General features: G+C 40.7%; 2 protein-coding genes across 7 annotated transcripts; one reads left to right on the top strand and one right to left on the bottom strand.

The window, feature by feature from the left end:
• Positions 1–20,930, bottom strand: NFYB (nuclear transcription factor Y subunit beta). 6 transcript variants are annotated; one of them, XM_055336578.1, is made up of 9 exons: positions 20,813–20,930; positions 18,271–18,357; positions 11,194–11,249; positions 9,448–9,541; positions 7,527–7,657; positions 4,578–4,775; positions 3,230–3,311; positions 2,029–2,108; positions 1–1,145 (listed from the first exon to the last, which is right to left on the bottom strand). In XM_055336578.1, the coding sequence occupies exons 4-9, from the start codon at positions 9,539–9,541 to the stop codon at positions 1,113–1,115; spliced, it is 618 nt and encodes a 205-aa protein (XP_055192553.1). In that variant the 5' UTR covers positions 11,194–11,249; positions 18,271–18,357; positions 20,813–20,930; the 3' UTR covers positions 1–1,112. The 6 variants fall into 6 exon arrangements, with proteins under 6 accessions (XP_055192553.1, XP_055192554.1, XP_055192555.1 ...); XM_055336579.1 differs by lacking the exon at positions 20,813–20,930 and adding an exon at positions 20,058–20,185; XM_055336580.1 differs by lacking the exon at positions 20,813–20,930 and adding an exon at positions 19,765–20,035.
• LOC129516895 (proline-rich proteoglycan 2-like) lies at positions 19,735–20,715 on the top strand. Its single transcript, XM_055336449.1, has 2 exons — positions 19,735–19,861; positions 19,980–20,715. The coding sequence occupies exons 1-2, from the start codon at positions 19,735–19,737 to the stop codon at positions 20,477–20,479; spliced, it is 627 nt and encodes a 208-aa protein (XP_055192424.1). The 3' UTR covers positions 20,480–20,715.
• Positions 20,931–21,377: the final 447 nt, after the last annotated feature.

Genomic DNA, 21,377 nt, shown 5'->3' with positions numbered 1-21,377 from the left:
TTATACAAAGTTACATTATCTAAGTTTAGTTTATTGCAAAGATCAAGACAGCACTAGAAGTTGGGGCTTCTGTTTCACACCATCTGTAGCACACACTCTGTTCTCCACTGCATTCACTCACCCATGTAGAGAAAGGTCTGTACACACACAATGATGTCTGACGTTTCTTGGTTCCCATAGTATAATTATGAAACTTGACATATCAATTAAAAAGGTAAAACGAGGACATTTACCATCAGACTATAAAATTCCTCTTCTGGAAGAGGATACTTTAGTATTTGAAGATATGCTTTGGAAAAATCATATAAAAATGAAAAGGGCACCATTTCAAGAGCACTAGGACTACATTAAGCTTAAATGAATTCCAACACTCATAATAACATAACTCAAAAACAAATCTGGTCTTAACAAAAGCTCCAATAAACTAAAACTATCTTAACAGGCACAATGAACAGTGTAAACACTGTTAATGGGGACCAAGTTTAATAGGGCAGACAATGTTTGCTTCTGCATTCACACTTGATTTTTCAATTACATTTTTAAAAAATGGTGCTGCTTAAGCTATGAATGTTTTACAAAAAATTAATTTTAATAAATATGGCAAATGCTAAAAATCTAGCTAGGTTACCATGCAAGATATTATATAACCAAGACAAACTCAAATTTATAATAAAGGCAACTTGCATTCAAAATGAACTCTACCCTTATATTTTATTAAAAGGGCAAACATCATGAATTAACCCAGCTGCTTACTTGAATTACAAAAGTAACATGATTCAATATGAAAATAAGAAACTGTCTACAAATCTCTGACAGTAATAAATTGCAATATACAATGCATACAGGAGTCATACAGAGCAACAAACTCTCGTACAAAACAAAAATATTTTAATACCTTTAAAATCCAAATTTTTCTTTAAAATCATTCATGAAAAAAGATTCTCAAGTCAGAATTAACACCTCAATTAGTCAAGCATCAGGAAGCTACATTACAGCTATTTAATATACAAAGAGACATCTTTTCCCCAATCACTTCCTTATAAGGTCTCTGTTTCCAGAATCATACAGACTCTTTTGCTTCTCTCCACTCTCCATGCCACCATTTCTTCAGATCATGAAAACTGAATTTGTTGAACACCAGAAATCTAAGAGCAGAAAATTTAAATTGAGCAGAATTAAAGAAAAAATATTTTAAAAATAACATATATATTTTAAAAATAACATATATTGTAGATATTCAAATAAAAGCAATAGACAATGGAAAATAAATCCACTTCTCACCCCCAAATCTCCATTCTGTCTACCCAAGGGAGCTACTTTAATAATTTATGTATCTTTCTAGAAATCTATGCAAATATGAGTATATGTGTACATATTTTTAATCAATAGAATAGATAATTATGTTTTGAGAAAGCAATTTTCAATAACGTTCTTTATTAGGTCCTTTTTTTTTTTTTTTTAAAGATTTTATCTATTCATGACAGACACAGAGAGAGGCAGAGGGAGAAGCAGGCTCCATGCAGGGAGCCTGATGTGGGACTCGATCCTGGGACTCCAGCATCATGCCCTGGGCTGAAGGCAGGTGCTAAACCACCGAGCCACCCAGGGATCCCCTATCAGGTCCTTAATACAGATGATCCTTGAACGACACCAGGGTTCAGGGCACCAACCTCTGCAGCTGAAAATCCTCACACAACTTTTGCCTCTCCAAAATCTTAATAGCCTCCTATTGACCAAAAGCCTTACCAATAACATAGTCAATTGACACGTTTTGTATGCTTTATGTATTATGTACTGTATTCTTCCAACAAAACTAGCTAGAAAAAGTAAATGTTATTAAGAAAATCATAAGAGAAAAACACATCTAGAATACTATTAAAAAATCCACATATAAGTGGACCTGTGCAATTCAAACCCATGTTGTTCATGGGTCCACCGTAATGTGCTGCAATTAACTACCTGTAATAAAAATCAATGACTACAATCAATTTTTTAGATAACTTAAAATACAAAGAAGGTTGTATTTACCTGTTGATATGACGTTGTATAAACCATAACATTTTGCTGTTGACCATCTGCAGTTATTAACCCAGCTGGTAACTGGTTAGCTAGAAGACAAAAGTTAAAGCAGGAAGATATTGCATTGACTTTGGGTCTGAACCCTAAGGTTGTGCCATTAGTCTCATTACAATTCTGCCACTAATCAATGTAATCTTGGACAAAAATCATAAACCCCCAAATTTAGCATTTTAAAAAAAGTTCCCTAAAAAAACATTTTTCCTCGTACAGTTTTCAGTTTTCTGAATCTTCGTTTCTCTAAAATGTAGCTGAGCTAACTGCCTGTGTGTACAAATCTGCAGAGAGACTAGATGGGGTTTCTAATTCATAGGCAGACCTATATCACGAGGCTTACTTAGCTGGGAGCAACACTTACATTAACTAAGCAGCATGTATTTTTACATATGAGAAATACAAAATATATACCTATAAATTTTATATGAGAAGTAGAATCACCATAGACCTTTTATTTCACCAATGACAATATTGCGGGTTTTTTTTAAGATTTTTTATTTTTAAATAATCTCTACACCCAATGGGTGGGGGTCAAACTCAAATCCCAAGATCAAGAGTTACATACTCCTCCAACCAGCCAGGCACCCCATTCAGTTTTTTTATTTTTAAATCCTTCAGTTCAAATTTATTTAAATCACAAGATTTTTTATTACAAGCTACAATTCTCAATATTCCTATCTCATGTGAATCTTTTATTATTAAAAGATTTTATTTATTTATTCATGAGAGACACAGAGAGAGAGGGAGAGAGGCAGAGACACAGGCAGAGGGAGAAGCAGGCTCCATGCAGGGAGCCTGATGTGGGACTTGATCCCGTGACTCCAGGATCAGGCCCTGGGCTGAAGGCAGTGCTAAACCGCTGAGCCACCCGGGCTGCCTTCATGTGAATCTTAAACCAAAAACTAGAAGCTATGGAAATCAGAACTATGGGTAAAAGATTATAATGTCTGCAGAATTTAAATTTCTATACTTATCCCTCACTGACTTCAACTAGAAGATCATGAACTAGTAAGAACTACTCAAAATAGTATTATGTCAAAATAGTCGGGGCTGATATTCCAAAAGTACCATTACATTTAGTATTAATAACTGCTAACAAACTACAGGACTTATAAGAACAAATTTAGTTGCATAAATGTATCGTAACACTGCTTACTAAATGCCTCCTCTGTAAGTTCTTCACTTAGCCCATCTGTAGCTGTGACTGTTCCACCAATTCCTTTCTCTCCTTTCATAGCCTGGGGAAGGAAAAATTTAAAAAGTAATCACTGGTATTCAAAAGAAACTGTTTTCTAGATGAAAATGCTGGTTTCCTAAAATTAGGAGCTTCTATTATTACAAACACTGCATGGAATATTTATTTACACTTCTGGTTAATTATATATGAAGAGGTCCTTCAAAATGCTAACTTTTTATATAAGCAGTATTCATCACAAGACAGTGTTAGTAATGGCCTAGAAAATCTAAAATATTTATGGATAAAAATAAAATTATTCTAATTCCACACTACATCAAAAGGAAAATAGAAATCTACTTACAGATGAAGTAGTCTGCAAAATACTATAAATGTTCAGCTCATAAATCTACTATAAATGATCCAAATTACCATTTAACTATATATATAGAGAGAGATAGCTCTCAGCCAAGTGGGCAGTACTATAACAGCAAGTTTAAAAGTCTTAATTCCTAAATCAAAAATATAGTTTGGACCAAAAAGCTCTAAGTTTCCATTCATTCACTCTAAGATTCTATGATGAAAAAATTTGGAAAAGTACTGTGAAGAATTTTTACATTCTCTTCATGCTTTAATCATTTGATGCATAGATCACTAATTTAATGGGATTCTAACATTAAAGCTAATAAAGTATTTTGAAAGCAATATAAATCTGACACCCAAGTTGGAGTGCAGAAATAAATATGCTGATCTCAATTTATCTCCATAAAATTCATACCATGGGCAAAGATAAATCCAAAAGGAAACGCAAAAGAATTTAACTAAAAAAAAAAAAAAAAAGAGAGATAGTTATAATTCCTTTTTTCTTATCTAGAAGGCCGCAAGCTTTAAGATGCTACCTCTTTTAAATTAATAATAACCATAGCATGTTTTACCATTACTGAGTGCTCACTATATGCCAAGCTAAGGGCTGTACATAGATTATTTTACTTAGTTCACTCATTAACCCTGGGAGGTAGGTACTATTAGTAACCTCACTTTACAGACCAGGAAACTACAGCCTAATGTATTAAATAATCTGCCTGATGTCACATGTGGAGCTGGGACTCAGCCTCAGGTGGTTGTAATCCAGAGTCCAATGCTCTCAATCATTACCCAACTATGATGTCATTAGTAACAAAGGGAAAAAGAAAGGACATACTATTTACTTTTTTGACATACTATTTAAATGATTAAATGATTACATGCTTCTTCTGATGGATGATACATTTAAAAAATTAAATAGTATGTCTTAGTTTCTTAAAAGCATAATGGAAATCATCTTACTTACCTCTCTGAATTTCTGAAGGTATAATTTTAGAGGTTCTACATAACTGTCAAAGCCTAAGGTTGACATGGCAAAGAGAATATCTTCTCCATTGATTGTCTTCCGTTTCTCTTGATGACATCTTTCACTTGCTTCAGATGTTATAAAGCTGATGAACTCACTCACACATTCCTGAACACATTCTTTGGCATCTTTTGCAATCTGAAGAGAAAAATCACAGGTAAATTTGAAGGGAATATAACCATCCCATTCATAACAACCTACAAAAATAAAAAGCTATTTAGAAGAATACAGATCTTAGTTCATGGCTGTTGACATTTCATCTTTGAAATAACATGCTAATTACATTGACAAAATGTGTACTATCAAAATCCCAACCCTCGGAGTGAGAATAAAAACTCAAATACCAGTGAAAGAAGCCACTGTGACAACTATTCACAGAAAACAGGTAAGTTTAGGTTATAAAAGCAACCACTGGGGATTGCCTGGGTGGCTCAGTGGTTGAGCGTCTGCCTTTGGCTCAGTGTGTGATCCCAAGATCCGGAATCTAGTCCCACATTGGGCTCTCCACAGGGAGCCTGCTTCTCCCTCTGCCTATGTCTCTGCCTCTCTGTGACTCTCATGAATAAATAAAGAAATCTTAAAAAAAAAAAAAAAAAGCAACCACTGGATGTCCCTACCATCCCATAAAGATGAAATCTTACTAACCAAGTACCCCAAGAAAATCAATCCCATAGTGTATATAGTATAGTGTGGGCTAGATGCAGGTATCACCTCTTTGCCCTAGCACTTCCACAAATAAGGACAAGAGAAAATTTTTAAAAGACAAAACAATGAATTCATGTAAGGCTTACAGGGAGTGAAATAATGACATCTTGTGACATTTTTATTACTGAAGATATTAAGTGTCAGGTACAGATTTTGAGTTTATTAAAAAGCAGCATACACCTGCCACTTTACTATAAAAGCAATTCTTCTCTTAAAGGTGTGGGGTTTCAAAGTTAAACTAATGAATTAAATCATGCAATTCCAAAGCCATTTCTATTTCTTTCTTTCTTTCTTTCTTTCTTTCTTTCTTTCTTTCTTTCTTTCTTTCTTTCTTTCTTTCTTTCTTCTTTCCTTTCTTTCCTCCCTCCCTCCTTCCTTTTCTTTCTTTCTCCTTTTCTTTCTTTCTCCTTTTCTTTCTTTTTCTTTTTTTTCTTTTTTCTTTTCTTTATATTGGAGTTCAATTTGCCAACATACAGCATAACACCCAGTGCTCATCCCATCAAGTGCCCCCCCTTAGTGCCTGTCACCCAGTCACCCCCACCCCCACCCACCTCCCTTTCTACCACCCCTGTTCGTTTCCCAGAGTTAGGAGTCTCTCATGTTCTGTCTCCCTTTCTGATATTTCCCACTCATTTTTTCTCCTTTCCCCTTTATTCCCTTTCACTATTTTTTATATTCCCCAAATGAATGAGACCATATAATGTTTGTCCTTCTCCAACTGACTTATTTCACTCAGCATAATACCCTCCAGTTCCATCCACATCGAAGCAAATGGTGGGTATTTGTCGTTTCTAATGGCTAATATTCCATTGCATACATATACCACATCTTCTTTATCCATTCGTCTTCCAAAGCCACTTCTAACAGGAACAATAAAAGCCTTGCTGAAACGTACTGTCTTCTACCTCCTTGCCCGTTTTACATCCCGAGAAAAGTAAAGAAGAGCTGCATAAATGCAGGTGGACAAGATAATATGCTAGCTGTACACATAACTTTAGATTTTCTAGTAGCTATGTTTTAAAAAAAGGTGAAATTAATTTTAATAATTATTTTAACCCAATAAATCAAAATATTTAAACACAGAATCTATTTTAAAATTATTTTCCTTCTTTTTTTCATACTAAGCCTCTACAATCTGAAGTATGTTTTACATTTACAGCACATCTTAATTCAGACTTGCCACATTTCAAGTGCTCAATAACTGCATCTGGCTGGTGGCCTGAGGTACTAGACAACACAGGCCTAGCCACAGAAACAGTAATCAGCAGTTGTGCTTTATTTCCCTTTAGAACATAAGGAGAACCTCTCATACTGGAATTTCTAGGCTTAGCTATGTGTTTTAATAATATATTTCTTTGTGAGCTTTATTACTTTTGTAAGTACTTTATAAGCTACAATGAGAAAAAGTTTATTGTGCAATATAAAATATTAAAAATGTGGATTGTAATTCAGAACAAGTGATGAGTAGAGTGACGAGTTTTTGTAAGTTGGTATAAATGTCTATATGGTTGTCTCAAGACAGAACTACTTTTTAAAATCATGCCAGTTAAATTTAAATGTATGTTAATATTTATGATTATATAAAAATAGCTGATTCCAAATCTCAGGATTTTTTCATTAGACCAAAATGACCCAATTTTGCTGCAACATTATAGAAGCTACAACTCCATATACCCAAACCTGATAGTTCTCATAATGCACCTATTTTAAAGGAGATTCTTAATTTTGTTTTATCAGCTTCAAGTCGGGAAGGGGACGCAGTGTTGTTTGGGTTGGGGGGGGGGGGGGGCGCGGGTGTGAGAACTGCAAACAGAACTGCTCAGTAATTAAGTGTGTAGAACTGGGGCAGCCCAGGTGGCTCAGTGGTTTAGCACCGCCTTCAGCCCAGGGCCTGATCCTGGAGACCCGGGATCAAGTCCCACGTCAAGCTCCTGCATGGAACCTGCTTTCCCCTCTGCCTGTGTCTCTGCCTCTCTCTCTCGTTTTGTGTGTCTCTCATGAAGAAAAATAAAATCTTTAAAAAAGAAAAAAAGTGTGCAGAACTGTAGGAGCTACTGGACTTGCTGGAGGGCTGAATGGCTGAAATCTACAACTGACCATATTCAGGAACTACACACCCATGTAGGTCTATGTTCCCCTCTTCCCTGGAAAAGGAAACTGGGTAAAATGTGTCCTCTGCATTACCTTTCCCGTTTGAGGTATGGCATTTTTCATTATCCTTGCTACATTTGCAATTGGAAGATAGATATCTTGTTCTCTGAAACTTTCTTTTGAACCATTTGTGTCTTCATGATCATTCATGCTGTCCTCAGTATCTAAAGAAACAAAAAGGACTTGGTTTAAAGTTTCTCATCATCTTTACTTCAAGATAGAGAAGACTACCTGAAACTAAGAACCATTCTGGCTCATTTCCTAATCACTTTTGGGGAGGAGAATAGTAGTTCTTTTCACATTCTCACAGCCATAACCGAACCTAGTTATTAGTTTCAAACCCATGGCCTCAAGTCCTTTTATCCTTAATTCGGCCTGCTAAAACCGTACGTATCTGTTCTCCAGAAAGCTCAAAAACATCTCCACAGCACCTTCAGAAGTGATCTCTCCTTTCAAAGAATATCACAAAGTGCTTCTCTGAGCCTTTTCTGACATATTTTATAATTCCTTTTATTTCTCATCCTCCCTATTAGATGTTTACTATCTGAGGCCAGGGACCAGCTCTATATACTTCCCAGAACTTGGTAGATTATCTTCCACAGAAGAGGTACTCATAAATATTTGTTACATAGCTTAACTAGAAAACTTACAGACTATGACCTATGGTTCCTTGCAAATTGCCAGATTATGAGGTTATATGTTTATGCAAAACCAAGTTTATATAGAATGGAAAAAGTGGACTTGAATATTACTGACCCAATTGGATAAAACTAATGTAAGTTTCTGAACAAAGCTATAGTCTGATCCAATATTTATATAAAAAGTGAATCCTCAAATTATACAGACTTAGATATAACTGCAGCTTTCACAGTACCACTAATATCCTCTTATAATGAAATATAGTATCCTGTAAGTAAATTTCCCACTCTTTGTATGTATTAAAAAAAGAAAGGCACTTATGCTGATTCGAGCTACTTTTTTTTTTTTTTTTGAGTTACATTTTTATGTGTATCTCTGTTTCAGGATGAAGTAACTAATTACCCACTTCCAACTGCCTCCTAAAAAATATATCTTCGGGGTGGCTGGCTAAGTGGCTCAGTTCAGTTAAGCATCAAACTCTTGATATCAGCTCAGGTCTTGATCTCATCATGAGATCTGATCCCAAGTTGAGCTCCACTGTGAGGATGGAGCCTGCTTAGTATTCTCTCTCCCTTTGCCCCTCTCCCAACTCACACACAAGCTCTCGTTAAAAAAAAAATAAAAATAAAAATAAAAAAAAATATGTATATATCTTCCTCTCAAAAACAAACATCTCTCTCACATTTTTTTAATATTACACATCAGAATGACACTGAAGTACATTATTTCTCATAGGCCAACATGATACTGCCATTCTAATACCTAACATAGTTCAAACTTAATATTGAATAAAACCCAAAAATAGTCTGTTCATAAGTACTAGAAATACAATAGCTAGGAACTCACCCTCTAAAGAACTACTTAATTTACTCTACCAATTAAGTAAGAATTTGTCATACTTAATACTTAAACAGGACATCAGTAACAAATCTTTAAAGAAACTGTGCCAATTTTAAAAAGCATATATATATTTTTTTCTTTTTTTAAGTATGCCCAGCATGGAGCCCAATGAGGGGCTTGAACTCAAACCGTGAGATCAAGATCTGAGCTGATATCAAGATTGGATGCTTAACTGACTGAGCCACCCAGGTGCCCCAAAAACATACTTTAATAGAATTCTTTTCTAGACTTCATCTCTCTTTTGATGACTATTTCTAGTAAAAACAGTATGGTACATCTTTTTAGACTATCACTGAACTTTGACACAAGACTGCTAATTTTCCTGTAAAGATACAAGTAACCTGGAGCATCAAATTAATATAATTCCCACTAAGTTGTTTCTGCTACTGAATGTCTTTAACTGTGGCTTTCTTACCATCATGAGGCTGTATAACATAGTGGCTTCCTCCGATGTAGTCTGCAGAGATGCCTAGTTGAGAAGCATCTGTGGTAGCACTGTCGCCATCCATCTACGAGGAAAGAAATTTTATAATACTCTACAATAAAACGTCTAAAAAGCGTAATAGATTCAATGCTCATAACTGTCATAGGATGGGTCAATTAGTTTTCAAGACATTAAGCTTACTGAAAGAAAACATATCTCTTGATTTGGAAACCTTTTGATAATTTTCCAGTGATTCAAGATTCCCCTATCTACACTCTATAAGTGATAGGCATAAGACCAACAAGGAAACAAAATGAATCTAAACACACCTCTTTCTTTTCAACTGCATACTCATCATAAGTGCAGACAACCCTGACTTACAACCTAGCTTGTCCCTGGAGTGACAAGCAAAGCCAAAGTCAGCTTAGCAGTCACCTAAAAGTCACCGATTTCCAACACTTTCTGCTGTCTTGCTAAAGCATGATAGTCCTATGCAAATACTTTGCTCCTGCTGCAAACTTTCTCTGATGTCTCACAAAAGCTCCACGAGAGGCAATGCCTTGGTTCAAACTGTTGTTTGGTATGGGATGCATATGGATTCTTTGGACAAATCTGTGCCCATGCAACCCAAAAGCACACTAATCCTTTAAATGAGCCTATCACCTCTAATTCTACTCAACAGTCCTACCCCTGTCCTCAAACTTCAGATTCTTTAAAGAAAACAGAAAAGGGGCAGCCTGAGTGGCTCAGCGATTTAGCGCCTGCCTTCAGCCCAGGGCATGATTCTGGAGACCCAGGATCAAGTCCCACATTGGGCTCCCTGCATGGAGCTTGCTTCTCCCTCTGCCTGTGTCTCTGCCTCTCTCAATGTGTCTCTCATGAATAAATAATTAAAATTAGGAAAAAAAAAAAAAAGCAGGGTCAGGGAGACTGAAGATCTACATATGAAAACAATAAAATTATAACCACAGACAAGAATGGGAATTAAAATGACTATTTTAAAAGAAGTCTGCTAGGGATGCCTGAGTGCCTCAGTCAGTTGGGCATCTGCCTTTGGTTCAGGTCATGATCTGGGGAATCCTGGGATAGAGACCCACATCGGGCTGCTGGCTCAGCAGAGAGTCTGCTTCTTCCTCTCTCTCTGCTGTTCCTCTTTGTGTGCTCTCTCTGTTAAATAAATAAAATCTTTAACAACAAAAAGAAAGAAACCTGATTAAGTTTGCTTAGAGCTAAAAGAATTCTAAGAGGGAAAATCTAGAGAAAACAACCATAAGCCCTGAACTATCTCCATTCCATTTCACCAACATGGCAAATCCTGGAAGTCTTTCTGCTTTGCAAATACTACTATACAAAACAATAAGGGACTAGCTATTTGTAGGTGGAAAAATTGTAAATGCATTACCTGAATAAAAAGAGTAGTAAAATTAAGTACAATCTATACATGTTTTCAGGCCAAATCAAAAAAACACTTGACCCTAAATGTTTATCCAGGCCTAGGACCTTGATAACAAGTTTAATGTTATTAACTGCACTATTTAAGTCCTTGTGTACCATGTCCTTCTCTGGCTGTTGGATTTTCATCTACTAGGAAAACAGCAGGCTAGTTTCCAAGTCTTCAATAACATGGCATTTCTTTGATACATCTGTTGACTGCAGTATCTAATTTAATTGTTGATAAAGATACATTTCCATAATCTACATAGTTTTCTAAGGGGCTAGAGAATAGAATTTACCTACCTTTAATAATTTGCACAAGTAGAGGGTATCTATTTATTGATACTTCTTAGTGGCTTCTAAAAGGTAATAAACAACAGTTAGTGAGCTCTGATACTGACTCTCCTGCTGATCCCTGAAAACAGCATCCCTACCTGTTAAATGTATTTCTTTTTTTTTTTTTTTTAATTATTTATTTATTTATTTATGATAGTCACACAGAGAGAGAGAGGCAGAGACACAGGCAGAGGGAGAAGCAGGCTCCATGCACCGGGAGCCCGATGTGGGATTCGATCCCGGGTCTCCAGGATCGCGCCCTGGGCCAAAGGCAGGCGCTAAACCTCTGCGCCACCCAGGGATCCCCCCTGTATTTCTATATAAAATGGAAATAGTATCACCTTCCCCATATTAAACAGCTAATGTGAAACATTACCCAAAAATAAAATGCCATTTTAATCCTAAAATATCAACAAGATACTAGAAGAGTGCTCTTTGATTTGATGATGGATTTATTAACCATAAAAGCTCAATTAGGATAGCTGTGAACTGACTAGTTTTTACAATGCCCTAAGGGAGATTAGAGAGATCAAGGTTCAAGAGAAAAGACCAAAGCGGCTGTTTCAGAACCTACAACTGGAAACAAATCTTTGTTGGGGTGGGGTGGGTGGGTATCTGGGAGATTTTTTCTTTTAAGATTTTATTCATGAGAGAGAGAGAGAGAGAGAGAGAGAGAGAGAGAGGCAGAGACACAGGCAGAGCAGGCTCCATGCCGGGAGCCCAACATGGGACTCGATCCTAGGACTCCGGGATCAGGCCCTGGGCTGAAGGTGGCGCTAAACCGCTGAGCCACCCGGGCTGCCCCTGGGAGATTTATTAATTTATAAATAGAACATTAAAAAAGTATTAAAGGTAAAAAGTTCAAATCACATTACCTTTGTCATACACTGGAATTAGTAGCAAGATTATCATTTGGATTCACAGCATTAGCCTTGAAACCTCAGTCTTCTAAAACATACTCTGCAAGTATTTGTTGTCAGAATGAAAGAAAGGGAATCTGCTCAAGAGCTGTTTGGTGCGTGGTGTACCCAGGAGACAGCAATCCCATCCTCCCTCCCTGAGGATAAGCTGCACATAGCAGGCTTAGCTGTGTGTGTCTTTAGGTCTACAAGTCGTAGCTCCTCTTGTCGTTTCACCCCATCTCTGTCTTCCTCTCCTCTATCTTTCTACCATTAAAATCCTGTCATTAATCCCAGTGTTCTCCCACCCTCCTGAAATCTTTGATTTACTCCATCCTGCAAGTCCAAAATTAGTGTTCCCTTCTTTGAATCCCCAAAGATTAGTACCTTCCATTCAACAAATTGGCCTCAACTTTTATGTTTACAATAGCTAGCCCATTCAAACATCTGAGGGGGGAAATGAGGCAGGGAAACTTGCTAGATACATCCCGAAGGCTTTTACAAGGTATAAACTTCCTATTAAAATATTCAAAATAGGGACGCCTGGGTGGCTCAGCGGTTGAACATCTGACTTTGGCTCAGAGGTGATCCTGGGTCTGGGGATTGAGTCCCACATCAGGCTCTCTGCAAGAAGCCTGCTTCTCTCTCTCTGCGTATGTCTCTGCCTCTCTCTCATGAATAAATAAATAAATATTTAAAAAATTTTAAAAATATTCAAAATAAACTGGAGATTGTAAGCCAGATTGTAAGTAAGCCAGTTAACAAATATTTACCAAGTAAGCACCTGGTATTTATCAGGTCCGTGCTATGTGCTGGGGATGTAGCAGTCAACAGCATAGACAAGATCTCTGTCCTCATCTTGCAGGGAAGACAGGTATTATGCAAACTAGTGGCAGGGGAAAGGAGTGGGGAGTGTAGTCTATTAATATTTCCACAGCACAGGCTCTGGAATCCTATCACCTGGTTTGAATTCCTTCCTACTTACTTGGCATGAGACCTTGAGCGAGACGGGACTCCCCATGGAAAGACAGCACAGTATTAACAGGAATACCCAGTAAATGTTATGTATATAGCTATTAAATAATTACAACTGACTAATTGCTAGTGCCAAGTGCTAAGGGAAACAAGTCTTTTGTTGTATGCTTTGAGAGCTTATTGCAAAAGGGGCCACATTTTTCTGGGGAGTCAAGGAAGTGGTCACGGGAAATGACATTTAAACTGAGATTCAGGGGATCCCTGGGTGGTGCAGCGGTTTGGCACCTGCCTTTGGCCCAGGGCTCGATCCTGGAGACCCGGGATCGAGTCCCACGTCAGGCTCCCGGTGCATGGAGCCTGTTTGTCCCTCTGCCTGTGTCTCTGCCTCTCTCTCTCTCTCTCTCTCTCTCTCTCTCTCTGTATGACTATCGTAAATAAATAAATAAATAAATAAATAATTTAAGCTGAGATTCAAAGACAGAAATTGGTCAGGCAAGGAAAAAATGGGAAAACAATGTTCCAGGCCAAGGAAACAGAAATCTACTACTGTTGGACCGGAATGGACAAAGTAGAGGCTAGATCAAGCAGTGCCTTGTGCATAAGAACAAATCAAAGGGAGGTTTTTGCAGAACTGTGCAAAAAAGATTTTTTGAAAAGATCACTCTGGCTACAGTCCAGTGTCTAAATAGGCAGAACAGGGCAAGAATGGGGGCAGAAGACCACAAAGGCCCATGAGGCCATAGTCAGAGCATGAATTCTGGTGAGATGATAACACTCCCCAGATGCTGTCCAGCAAAACGGCAGTAGGGATCAAGGGGACTGATGAAAGAGCCTTTCAGGAGCTCAGATGAGCAGGCCTGGGCACTGAGTAAAAACAAAGCAGACAAGGATGGAGGGGACGCTGCTGGGGTTCCTGCAGCTGGAGACAGAATGGGAGCACTGGGCAGTGCGAAGAGCCAAGCAGGAGCTGACGACCACAAATGCACAATGGCACCAGCATGGCCAGGTGTCACACATGTACCCGGTGTGAGAGTAGAGAAGCTAACAGTGTCAGGTTTTATCCAGACAATGAAGAGGAAGGGCATGTAGGAGAATGACAAGACAGTAGGTGAACTAATGAATCATTAGATGCAATCCCTATCAAAATACCATGGACTTTGTTCAGAGAGTTAGAACAAATTATTTTAAGATTTGTGTGGAATCAGAAAAGACCCCGAATAGCCAGGGGAATTTTAAAAAAAGAAAACCATATCTGGGGGCATCACAATGCCAGATTTCAAGTTGTACTACAAAGCTGTGGTCATCAAAACAGTGTGGTACTGGCACAAAAACAGACACATAGATCAATGGAACAGAATAGAGAACCCAGAAGTGGACCCTGAACTTTATGGTCAACTAATATTCGATAAAGGAGGAAAGATTATCCACTGGAAGAAAGACAGTCTCTTCAATAAATGGTGCTGGGAAAATTGGACATCCACATGCGGAAGAATGAAACTAGACCACTCTCTTTCACCATACACAAAGATAAACTCAAAATGGATGAAAGATCTAAATGTGAGACAAGATTCCATCAAAATCCTAGAGGAGAACACAGGCAACACCCTTTCTGAACTCAGCCACAGTAACTTCTTGCAAGATACATCCACGAAGGCAAAAGAAACAAAAGCAAAAATGAACTATTGGGACTTCATCAAAATAAGAAGCTTTTGCACAGCAAAAGATACAGTCAACAAAACTAAAAGACAACCTACAGAATGGGAGAAGATATTTGCAAATGACGTATCAGATAAAGGGCTAGTTTCCAAGATCTATAAAGAACTTTATTAAACTCAACAGCAAAGAAACAAACAATCCAGTCGTGAAATGGGCAAAAGACATGAAGAGAAATCTCACAGAGGAAGACATAGACATGGCCAACAAGCACATGAGAAAATGCTCTGCATCACTTGCCATCAGGGAAATACAAATCAAAACCACAATGAGATACCACCTCACACCAGTGAGAATGGGGAAAATTAACAAGGCAGGAAACAACAAATGTTGGAGAGGATGCGGAGAAAAGGGAACCCTCCTGCACTGTGGGTGGGAATGTGAACTGGTGCAGCCACTCTGGAAAACTGTGTGGAGGCTCCTCAAAGAGTTAAAAATAGATCTGCCCTACGACCCAGCAATTGCACTGCTGGTGATTTACCCCAAAGATTCAGATGCAATGAAACGCCAGGACACCTGCACCCCAATGTTTCTAGCAGCAATGTCCACAATAGCCAAACTGTGGAAGGAGCCTCGGTGTCCATCGAAAGATGAATGGATAAAGAAGATGTGGTTTATGTATACAATGGAATATTACTCAGCCATTAGAAACGACAAATACCCACCATTTGCTTCAACGTGGATGGAACTGGAGGGTATTATGCTGAGTGAAATAAGTCAATTGGAGAAGGACAAACATATGGTCTCATTCATTTGGGGAATATAAATAATAGTGAAAGGGAATAGAAGGGAAGGGAGAAGAAATGGGTAGGAAATTTCAGAAAGGGAGACAGAACATGAAGACTCTTAACTCTGGGAAAGGAACTAGGGGTGGTAGAAGGGGAGGAGGGCGGGGGGTGGGGGGAATGGGTGACGGGCACTGAGGGGGGTACTTGATGGGATCAGTACTAGGTGTTATTCTGTATGTTGGCAAATTGAACACCAATAAAAAAATAAATTATTAAAAAAAAGATCCAAGAGAACTGGTAAGAATGGACAAAGAGTAGTTCAATCGCATTTAATTAATGTTTAATGACTATTCTGATTACTTAGGTTGAACTGATACTGTTCTCTAAAATATTATGTGAAAGGAATGGTCAGCTGGCTAATATATTTTTATTCTACAATTCTGTGATGTAGCAGTTTTTAAATTATGTTAATAATTTGTTGCCCAAATGGAGGAAACAGTTCCCTCTTTAACATGTTTAACATTTATTGAACACTTTATAAATATCTCATGCAATGTTCATGACCCCATGAAGCAATGAAAGAACTGAGGTTACATAAGGCTAATGACTTGCCCAAGGTGGCAGAGTAAATGGGATTTAAATCCAAGGTGTCAGTGCCAAGTACTTTACAGCATTTCTTCCTAATAATTTTTCCTATAGTCCATCAGCCTAAATGTTTACTTTGCCCTCTCTAAGTTCTGGGTCTACTGGTTGTATATTAAAAACATGTAAAGTTGCTTCTCAAGTAAGGACACTATGTGTGAGATATAAGCAAGGCACCTGGTTTCGGGTTCAGGATCAGGAACACTGGCCCTTAGGACGGACTACCCAGGTTGGTCTTGACTTACTCTTCTCTTGGTGCCTCGGCTTCCCCATTTTTAAAATGGAGTTGCAATGAGAAGTGAAGCTATTCTATAAAAAGTACTTAGCAAAGTGCACGATACATAATAAGAACTCAACAAATGTAACCTAATATTATTTTTGTCCCTTCAAATGCAGTTCTCACCTTTATTTTCAGGCATAGTTTTCTCTCTCACATAACCCCTTCACCTGTTGTCTGGACCAATTCTTTTTTATCTCTTTGAGGATAAGAACACAAAGGTCCCTCACCTCTACTGGATCTTCCGTGCCCCCCCGCCCCCGACCAGCTGCTTCACTCTTTTTTCAACATGTTTAGGCTCCCTCACTGAACACACACAAGTACACACAGACCTGTAAAACCACAATTCTGCTCCACACCCTTGTCTAGCTATCACTGTCACCCCAACAGTCCTCATACACCTCTTCATCCCCATTCAACTCCTGGCATGCGCTTCTCTACCCCATCAGGTACTGAAACTGTTCTTAGAAGTTGCCGGTAATCTTGCCTTCATCCTACCTGACTGCTCTTGGTAATCAGACCCCACACTTACACATGGAATTCCCTTATCCCTTGATTTCAAAAGCTACATCATTCCCTGGTTTATTTTTTCCTCCAAGGTTATCCTTCCCTCTTTCTTCCCTCACTCTCTTAATGGATTCGTTAAATACCACTTCTATGCTTAGAAGTCCTAAACCTACAACCATATCCTGCCTGTACAACATGTCTGATATCCCATCACTGCCAACTTAGGATTCTGGATAATGAAACTCCCCATTCTTGCAAGGAGGCGAAAGATGAGAGCTCCTGATCTCCTTTTCAAATACTGCAATCCCACCCTCCCAGGCTAATTATACCAGTATCAGTATTATACCAGATACTTAGAATCTTCTATCTCCTATAAGTTCTACCTAAGCTGTTACCTCTTTTAGTAAGTTTCCTGGATATGCCCTTCCTTTTTTTACTGCCACTGCATTACTACCCAACCTACCAGGGTGCACACTGTTTTAAGACAGGGCTCACTAAAACACCATTTCTATGGCTCCTGAACCTAGAATGGTTCTCAAAGTCTTTAGCAACAAATCAAAACCTAGTTTTTCACAGCTTTTCATCAGTGTATCCCCCACTTAACCTAACTGAACTTGTTTCCAACTCTGTTTTCAGGGCTGATAAAAATCTTAGTGCTAGCATGTACCTGTTTAAGGATCACCAGGTACAGCTCTTTTATTTTAGGAGTGAGGCATGATTCCTGGCTCAATGAAGCTGTAACATGCCTGACATCACAAATATAGTAGCAGATCCAGAACTAAGTATCCGGACAGGGCAAGCGGTATCTCTCACTAAATTACCCTATGAAATCTCCACTTGAACGATGTAGATCTACTTCTCATCCCTTAAACAAATCAGTTACTCATCCCTCCCTCCAGGCTTTTGTTTCGGCAATACCTTCCACCTATCCACATCCCACTCATCCTTCAAGGCTAAATCCACAACATTCCCAACTACCCAGGCCTACCACACCACTGGTCTCTTCACCTCTGCTACCCTTAGAACCAGCATTTCCCATTTGGTGCTCGACTAAAGTCCTAGCAAAAGAGACAAACTCTTAAGAGCTGGGACAAGCTTTTTATCTTGTAGTTTCCACAGCTCTTAGGAGCCCACAACAATACGTGCAAGTCACTAAAAAGAAAGAAGCAACAAGAATGAGTAGAGATACTGTCTGTCTAGACTTGAAGAGCATTCATCCTACTTGGGATCTCCAATATACATTACTTATAATTTTGTTTCCAGCTAATTACTGTTTGACAACCAAAATGGTAAGCATACTTACTGTCATGAAATACTGTCAGAACTGTGTTGTCAGTGGTGTTCAGGAACACCTTTTTAAAAAGGGGTCCAATCTTCACCCAATTTCAACCTAGAAGATAAACAACTATTAGTAGTAACAACGTATAGCCTACAGGCTTTCTTCCTAGTAAAAATTTAAAAGGCATCTATTCTGATTCAACAGAGTGCAAAAAAGCAGGCACCCAAAGTTTCTTAAATTGGTAGATATATTTTGGAGACCTTGCAAAACAAGTTAATTCTATGGCAGGAAGGAACTGCTTTTCCAACATAACCCTGAATTTAGTCATGTTCATCATAAATATTCATCACAACATCCCAAATTATATGCACGAGACCAAAATTTACACATCTAAATTATTCAATTAAGACACAAACACCCCAATTTAATTTTTCGGTGATGATTTTCTTAATGTTTTAGAGTGAGATTTAGGAGTTCAAAAGCTCAAAAGGGGAGAAGAGTATCTCAGAATACAATGTTTTAAATAAGCACCTCAGATTATACTGAAAAGAAGATAGATGCTGCCAAGAGAACATACATGGAACATTATCAATTAGGACCTTTATTTATCATTTTAAAGCACCACCATTTTGGACTAAAATTGCATCTGAATAGCACTTCATTTTCGCTGTAAGGCATAAATAGCTGAATAAATTGGTATCAATTACAATGTTACAATCTCCATTTTTCATTTGCTCCTTTCCCTTTTTTCAAGTGAGGCAATTAAATTGGGGGGAGGGGCAAAACGAAAACATATCCTTTCAGTGTTAATTTTAAAGGAAGAGAAAATGATATGCATTCAAGCATGAAATCTAGTAAACAGAAAAAAAAAATTATAGCCACGAACTGAATTTTTTAAATGTCAGTCGGGGCAGCATAGACTGGCTGACGTTGTCTACTCTGCTGTAATCTTAAAAGCAACGTCTAATTTCTTTTTAAATATTCTCATCTAACCCCAAAACTGCCCAGAAGATTCCTTCCTTGTTTTTTAAAGTGTGTCTTTGAAAATGGAAATCCTCAGTACACTTAAATAATGGAGCTATATATATTGATGTATTTTGTTTTTTTTTGGGGGGGGGGTCGGGGTGGGCACACCTCACCACACACTCTCGCCCAAATAGTTGACTCAGTATATATTCAAATTCAATATATTAAGGATAAACACTGTCACCTCATATGGTATACATTTTCCTAACGGCAGGTTATGATATATGTGAAGGCTCAAGGGAATGCATACATCTGTTTAATGTTTGAAGAAATGCAAATTTGTATCCAAGAAAAGCAGCAGACCCTTCCTCCACCCTCCATTCTCTGGCATCAACAACCAGAGTTTTGCATCAATAGAATCCTTAAATTAAGCTACAGGAGCAGTGCGGGGAAGGAATAATTGCCTTTTAAGGAATTCTGGTTAAACTTTCAATACTTCACAAATAAAACCCTTATTTACTAATGCCACTAATACCGATCAGTTTATCTTACCACTTTATTTTGCCGAGGAGTTTCCATACTAAGAACGCCCAAACCACCCCAGTGATTCGTGGCACGAACCAGGGCACCGCGGAGGGCGTGCGGGTTGGTGGGACGCTATTTCTTTTTAAGGTCGTAAGCTACCTGACCTTGTTTGAATCATCCTGTTACAGTACTTTGGGCGAGCTCACGACTTGTGGGTGCTCTGTAATTCTTTGTTCTCGAAGACTACCGCTCCTCAGGGCTGGCAGATCCTCCCCGCCTCCCACCGAAGATCAAAACCTCAGTCCCCGAAGGCTTCCCACCTTCGGGGCACGTCCAGGGACCGCAAGCCGCCAGACGGCTGCATTCTCTACGTGTAAGCCAGACTGCGGGGAGACCGAGTCCACTCCTTCCTCCCGGGGACCTCGCCTCCTCCCCACGGAGGTGCGCGGGCTCGTCCCGGCCCCACCGCCCGGCCCGGCCCGGCCCGGCCCGGCCCGGCCCGGCCGAGCGTCAGTCCCGCGGGTGTGGGGCGGCCGCCCCCGGCGCGCGTCCCTCGACTCGCCCGCCCAGGCCCCGGGCCCGCGCCCAACGCCCGCCCGAGGCGCCGGGGCAGACAAAGCGGCCCGGCCCCGCCATGCCCCCGCGGGCCGCCCGGTCAAGGGCGCAGGGTCGGGGCCGGTGCCCCCCGCCCGGCTCCCCGCACAAAATGGAGCCGGCCGGGCCGCCGCCGGGACGGGCCTGACGGTGCCCCGGCGCCCCCTCCTCGGCCTCGGGCCGGAGCTCGGCGGCGGCGAGCAGGAGGCGGCCTGGCCCGCGTCCCGCCGCTCCTCGGCCCGGCGCACAAAGAGCCGCTCCCCGGCCGGGCCCGCAGCGGGAGCGGCCTCGCAGGCGCCGGCCCCGGCCCGGCCCCGGCCCCGGCCCCGGCCCCGGGCGGGAGGGCGCGCGGGAGGGAGGCGAGTTGCCCCGGCCGCGGCGGCGTTGGCGGCGGGGACGGCGCCGGGAGGAGACGGACATTTCATTCGAGCTAAAGTGGAGTCGGTTTAGGAGCGATCATTGGCCGAAGCGAGACACAAACCTCCAATGCAGCCCTGGTTGGCTCCCGTCTCCAATCGGCTGTTTGGTTGGACAGAAAATGGCTGCGAAGGAACCAGTCCCAGCGCGGAGCTCCGCTTCCAGGACTCGGCCTCCCCTCCCTCCGCCGCGGGCCGCTTCCCTCGGCGCGACACCCTCCCTCCGCGCCTCCCGCGAGCCCGCGGGCCCGCCGCGGCCCCGCCCCCGGCTCCGGCCCCGCCCCCGCCCGCCCCGCCCCCGCCGGGTGTGCTGAGCTACTGCAGTGGCTGGAGCCTGCGGAGTGGGGAGCGGGCTGCGGGGAGCGGGGAGCGGGGAGCGGGGAGCGGCGGGCGGGTCCTGCAGGGGCTGCTCGGCGGGGGCTTCTCGGGGCCGGGACCCCGGCACGCTCGTGAGGCCTGTGCGGGCTTTCAACCCCCGGTGTTTGCCCGGGCCCGGGCGAAGCGTGATTTCTCAAGCTTCCCTCCCTCTTCAGCCCCCTCCCTCCCCCACGGGAGAGCGTCTGGCCACCGCAGCGCAGCCGGCCTGCGCCTCGGTTCTTTAGAGAGGACCTCAAGGGCGGAGACCGCCCG

The sequence above is a fragment of the Nyctereutes procyonoides genome, unplaced genomic scaffold (assembly GCF_905146905.1).
Source record: "Nyctereutes procyonoides isolate TBG_1078 unplaced genomic scaffold, NYPRO_anot_genome, whole genome shotgun sequence".
Classification (NCBI taxonomy): domain Eukaryota; kingdom Metazoa; phylum Chordata; class Mammalia; order Carnivora; family Canidae; genus Nyctereutes; species Nyctereutes procyonoides.
Note: the sequence above shows the minus strand (reverse complement) of the source record. Positions and strands in the feature narration are given on the sequence as shown.

Excerpts from the sequence above, each read along its gene's own strand:
- NFYB (XM_055336575.1), bottom strand. Across the intron at positions 3,312-4,577 it reads ACCTTCAGAAATTCAGAGAG|GCTATGAAAGGAGAGAAAGG; the intron begins GTAAGTAAGATG and ends TTCCTTCCCCAG. Across the intron at positions 1,146-2,028 it reads ATACAACGTCATATCAACAG|ATTTCTGGTGTTCAACAAAT; the intron begins GTAAATACAACC and ends TTCTGCTCTTAG.
- LOC129516895 (XM_055336449.1), top strand. The coding sequence starts at position 19,735 with ATGCCACTAATACCGATCAGTTTATCTTACCACTTTATTTTGCCGAGG. Across the intron at positions 19,862-19,979 it reads CGCGGAGGGCGTGCGGGTTG|ACTACCGCTCCTCAGGGCTG; the intron begins GTGGGACGCTAT and ends TTGTTCTCGAAG.